The sequence below is a fragment of the Oncorhynchus mykiss genome, chromosome 17 (genome assembly GCF_013265735.2).
Source record: "Oncorhynchus mykiss isolate Arlee chromosome 17, USDA_OmykA_1.1, whole genome shotgun sequence".
In the NCBI taxonomy this organism is placed as follows: Eukaryota; Metazoa; Chordata; class Actinopteri; order Salmoniformes; family Salmonidae; genus Oncorhynchus; species Oncorhynchus mykiss.
Window position 1 is genome coordinate 10402376 of NC_048581.1, and position 6000 is coordinate 10408375.

Here is a 6000-nt window from a genome sequence, read left to right on the forward strand (position 1 = left end):
CTTCTTCTTCCTCCAAACACGGCGAGTGGACTTTAGACCGAAAATCTATTTTTTCTCTCTCATCAGACCACGACCTTCTCCCATTCCTCCTCTGGAGCATCCAGATGGTCATTGGCAAACTTCAGACGGGCCTGGACATGTGCTAGCTTGAGCAGGGGGACCTTGCGTGCGCTGCAGGATTTTAATCCATGACGGCGTAATGTGTTACCAATGGTTTTCTTTGAGACTGTGGTCCCAGGTCTCTTCAGGTGATTGACCAGGTCCTGCCGTGTAGTTTTGGGCGGATCCCTCACCTTCCTCATGATCATTGATGCCCCACGAGGTGAGATCTTGCATGGAGCCCCAGACCGAGGGTGATTGACCGTCATCTTGAACTTCTTCCATTTTCTAATAATTGCACCAACAGTTGTTGCCTTCTCACCAAGCTGCTTGCCTATTGTCCTGTAGCCCATCCCAGCCTTATGCAGGTCTACAATTTTATCCCTGATGTCCTTACACAGCTCTCTGGTCTTGGCCATTGTGGAGAGGTTGGAGTCTGTTTGATTGAGTGTGTGGACAGGTGTCTTTTATACAGGTAACGAGTTCAAACAGGTGCAGTTAATACAGGTAATGAGTGGAGAACAGGAGGGCTTCTTAAAGAAAAACTAACAGGTCTGTGAGAGCCAGAATTCTTACTGGTTGGTAGGTGATCAAATACTTATGTCATGTAATAAAATGCAAATGAATTACTTAAAAATCATACAATATGATTTTCTTGATTTTTGTTTTAGATTCCGTCTCTCACAGTTGAAGTGTACCTATGATAAAAATGACAAACCTCTACATGCTTTGTAAGTAGGAAAACCTGCAAAATCGGCAGTGTATCAAATACTTGTTCTCCCCACTGTATATCTCTGTTTAGATATAGAGTATATGTTTATATAACGGTTAAGAGCATCTTTTAAAATGTACTGACATTATTTTCCAACAATAGGGACTAGTCTCCTTTTGTGATTGATCAGGAGAAATAGGAGCAACTCTTGAGATAAGGACTGTGTCCTTTATGTTTGACTTCTCTGCCATTACAGACTTAATCAGGCTGAATCTCAGGGACTCATTTCACTCTCAGGGAAAGATGTCATATTGTGTAGTGTTTAAATATCTGTTATAGTGTTTTGTAATTGCATGAATCTATTTAATCTCCCTCAATTCAATTGAGATTACAAATACTGTACATCAGCAGCAGGGGGAAGCAGCCCCACTGTCCGCCCCACCAGTTGTTTCTGTTGCCTAGCAACGGAGCGTCTCGTAGCATGGTAAAAATCATTAAAGTGAATATTGTGCTCCTCTATTGAGCATAAAAGGACGTTCAAGGGGAAAACGTTGTTGTTTACAGTAGCTTGTTTGTAATATCTCAAATGGACGTGGCTGTTTAACCATTAAGGATTCCAGCTTTAATCAGCCTGAATGTAAGGGAGTCATTTCACTCAGGGAAATATGTACTGTAGTGTATAACAGACTTGTGGTCAATTCAGAATTGAATTTAGAATGGCTCATGAATTTGAATTAATAAGCAGGATACCGAATTGCAATTCAAGGAAATAGAGTTGAATTCAGTAATATTCAAATGCCTATTCGATTCTATAGTTGTAGTCTATACAAATATACATCTTGTAAATAAAATACCAAACATGTTATATACATGCATATAAAATATTGATGAAACAATTGATTTTCAGGACAAACTCTTCAAATGAATGAAAACAAGGAAAACGAAACCTGTAGTTATATTTCATTAATCACTTAAATGTTGTTCAATATGGGGGAAATACATTTCCCACAATGCATTAGTTTAATGCACAAATTTACCCTAAAGCCTTCAAGACAAAGCCAAACAAATGAAATGGTTGGTGGAAATATAATGGTCTATTCTAAGTACTAATGTTAATAGAGTATATGAACATTGTTTCCAGAGAAAAGTGATATATTCTTTGGTTTCTGGAAGTGTGACCTGTCAGATTCAATGAAACTCATGTTCTGTGACTGAGTCAAATGTATTTGAATTACACTGAATTAAATGATACTTCCACGTTTCTTGGCCTGGTGGTAGATCGGTCAACATGCCCTTGAGCAGGGTATTGACCCTGGATGCTTCTGTGTGTCGCTCTGAATGGGAATCTGTTGGACTGTAGTTATTGAGCGGCTTCACATATTGTACGTTTCAAATATTCAATAAATAAAATTACACTTCCTGTCACTCATTCAGATTCTACATCCTGTGGTGTGGCCAATTTAAATTTAATCTCATGAGTTGAATGGGAGTCAATTCCCAAATTCTTTATTGAGCACAAAACTGGTGTATAAAATATCTGATATCATATTAGGAAATCAGTCAACTGAAATTAATTATTTAGTCTCTAATCTATAGATTTCACTATTGGGCAGGGGCGCAGCCATGGGTGGGCATAGGCCCACCCACTGGGGAGCCATGCCCAGCCAATCAGAATGAGTTTTTTCCTACAAAAAGGCTCGATTACAGACAAAAATGCTCATCAGTTTTCTCAGCTGTCCGGATGGCTGGTCTCAGACGATGAAACCGGATGTAGAGGCCCTGGGCTGGCATGGTTACACTTCGTCAGCGATTGTGAGGCCGGTTGGATGTACTGCCAAATTCTCTAAAACGACTTTGGAGTTAGCTTATGGCCGAGAAACAATCATAAAATGCTGTTGGACATTCCTGCGGTCAGCAGACCACTTGCACGCACCCACAAAACTTGACATCTGTAATGTGTGTCAAAACTGCACATTTTAGAGTAGCCTTTTGTCCCCAGCACAAGGTGCACCTGTGTAATGATGTTGTTTAATCAGCTTCTTGATAAGCCAAACCTGTCACATGGATGGATTACCTTGTCAAACGAGAAATGCTCACTAACAGGGACGTAAACAAATGTGTGCATATCATTTGAGAAATAAGCTTCTATGTTGTGTGATGTTCTTTTGTTTTAGCTCATGAAACATGTTACCAACATTTTCCATGTTGCATTTATATTTTTGTCGCAATACATATCGTATCGGCACTGAAGTATTGTATTGTGAGGTCCCTGGAAATTCCCAGCTCTACTAAATCACAGATTGCTCCTTTAAGATACTTTTCATTAAATGTTTATTTGGAAGCCGCTGATTTGATTATCTCAAGTCTGGTTAATCTTCACGGACAGATGGATGAACAGCAGTAGGAGCTGCAGGCCCATGAGGCTGGACCTGGGCGGGGCCTGCTGGCTGAGGTGCAGGCTGATGCAGAGTTGGAACTGCCTGAAGCTGGATAGGAACTGCAGGGCCATGAGCCTCGGCAGAAGCTGCTGGTACTGGTGCCACAGGCCCGTGGGGTTGGACCTGGACAGGAGCTGCAGGTGTACACATAACACATTTTACAACACAGAACCATTAGAAGAACTTGTTTTTTTCAAATGGGATTTCCTCATATTATCATTGTTTGTGATGAGGTGGCCATCAGGGAGGAGACTAATAGAACTAGAAATCCTGATGAGAACATTTCATCATAATTCAATAACAGCAACACCTCTACTTCTATTCCTAATGCTACTTCCACCTACACCACATGTCAGAGTTCATTTGAGTTTAGCTCAACATTTCTGTTACCTGGAAGCCAGACACGTCTCTCCCATTGATTTTCAGTGCTGCCATTTTCTTTCAGAAGGAGATCAAACTCTTTAACAACAGTCAGCAAGAACAACTGAAATGTGGGGAAGTAGTTTTCATAGGACTGGAAATCCAGAAATTCTGCTGTCTGGAACAGAAAAAGCCAGAGTCAGAATCTACGATCTTACATGAAGTGTGAAGATACTGAGGTCACAGAGAAAAATCTAAAGTTGTAATCTCTTTATGACTTATAGATATGAATTACTGTTGGGCTGATCCTATATCCATCTGTAATATCTGTGGAGAGGATGTATGCTTTCTTCGGGGTTAGATTGCAGTGAGGATTTGTTTCAACAAAGGTTTCTTTGTCTCCATTCCTCCTCTTCCTCTCCTCCTGCACCTTGAGAATCAACAATGGACAGAAATGTTGCTTCAATCAAATACACATGTGGTGCAAACTCAAGCCCTTTGTCAGAATTATTAATACTTGATTCTGGTTTGGTGTCAACAAGTATATGAACATGTGTTCTTGTGGCACAGAGAGAATGTTATTTTTCTATGTTGTTTGACACTGCCAGCCTGATGGAATTCCTGACAGATAGAAGTGGGATTTGAAATCTTAGTTATGCTTACCTCCCTGATCACAACATTTCTGGGAAGCAACAACACATTCAGGATGGACCGCTCTTCAGAGAGAAACGGTTGGTAGAACAACAACAAAAGCCCCTGGATAGGAGAGATGGGAGCATCATCATCTGTGACATCACCATAAGCAGAGGATCCAGTGATGTTTATTATGACATGTGTGTCTGTTGTCTCATGGGGAGGGAGAAACTCCACGTTGTCATCAGTCACATGGGCTACAGACAGGAAGTCACATCCACCATCTAGGAAAGAAACAGAAACTCAATTGGATTTCCTCAATTCCTCGCATCCTCTCCTCACCTCCTTCTGAAAAAGGTCAAAGGTAATTGAAGAAGGAATGTGGAAACAAATGCGCTTGTATGAAATGAAACTCCTTCTCCACTAGCGAGTCACACAAATTAAATTTACAGGGGTGGAATCCCAAATTACATTTAGTTAGTTGTGCTGGATGTTTCATAGATAATATGCTACTTCTCCATTTGTTTTCAAAGGTACGCATTTTTTTATCTTATGAGAAAACAGCTGTTTTAAAGGGCTGATTTCGTAACTCTTCCGCGGGAGGATAGACCTGAGCACCCTCTTCCGCGGGAGGATAGACCTGAGCACCCTCTTCTGCAGAAGGCAATCGGCATTTTATTATTAGTAATTATTACTACTCTTTCTAGGCAGACTTTTGTGCAATTGAGAATCTCCCAAAAGAGAACACTGAGCTTTCTCTGATGTACTACAACAGCAATGACAAATGAGGCAATGAACAAATTCATTTACAATCTTGTTCTGGTCAGTTGAACATCTTTCACTCATGAAAATACTCACCAGAATGAATCTGACAGTGTGGGAGGTGTAGTTGACAGACAGACTTCTGAGGACAGTCGATGTTGAACAGAGGTCCTGCAGGCCTCTTTCCATTCTGGGATAGAAGCCTCATGTCCCAGTGGACTGTCCTATAGAGCACCTCTCCTTCTCCCTCCATCCTGAACACCAGGCCTGTTATACTGCACTGGAACAGACCTGCACTGGGGCACTGGAACCTAAAGGAAACAATGGTGAAGAATGACATTTTAATTACATTCCCTGAATATGACTTGAAAAATGAGGCATTGTCCTACAAACTATTGATGAGAAAACAGGTAAATAATACTGAGTTACCTGTATGCTCCCTTGCCCTCATGATCGTAGATTTCTGCTTCAAAGTTTTCAAGAGACCTCTAAAATTGAAAAACAATAGATTTGAAAGATTATGAAGAGAAATGTAATAGAAACATAGTCAACTTGTATTTCTTTCCAGTGAGGGTCTTACCATGGGAGGATCAGTAGTACACAGGCTCTGGTCCACTACTCTACATTCTGTGATGCTTAACTCCTCCATGGCCTCAGCTGAGCTGTCAGACACTCTGACACAGTCCTGGCTCTCTTCTTCCATTGTCCCATTAGTCGATGATGGCAAGGTGAAGGCCTGTCCAACAAAGGGATCATTGGGATCCAGGAGAGGAGAATTTGCAAAAAAAAAATAGTGTAAACATCAAATGTTGTTAGTTACTGGTTTAAAGTGGTCTTTGTATTAAATACAGATGTAGGATCTTAATTTGAGCCATGTTTGCTTCAGCAGGAAAATAATCCTGCAGCAACAGGAAATGTGAACTATTTTTCATTTAACTAGGCAAATAAGTTAAGAACAAATTCCTATTTACAATGACGCCCCACCCCGACCAAACC

General features: G+C 40.8%; 1 protein-coding gene across 1 annotated transcript in view; it reads right to left on the reverse strand.

Annotated features, from left to right (window-relative positions):
• Positions 1–5752, reverse strand: part of LOC110518414 (NACHT, LRR and PYD domains-containing protein 1b allele 3) — a 309469-nt gene extending 303717 nt beyond the window's left edge. Inside the window, exons 1-7 of the mRNA XM_036948917.1 lie at positions 5585–5752; positions 5434–5492; positions 5101–5315; positions 4273–4526; positions 3905–4039; positions 3640–3787; positions 3241–3383 (exon numbers count right to left, since the gene is read on the reverse strand). Coding sequence (XP_036804812.1) covers positions 3241–3383; positions 3640–3787; positions 3905–4039; positions 4273–4526; positions 5101–5315; positions 5434–5492; positions 5585–5707 — 1077 coding nt within the window. The 5' untranslated portion in view covers positions 5708–5752. The remainder of the gene's footprint in view (positions 1–3240; positions 3384–3639; positions 3788–3904; positions 4040–4272; positions 4527–5100; positions 5316–5433; positions 5493–5584) is intronic.
• Between the last annotated feature and the right edge of the window lie 248 nt (positions 5753–6000).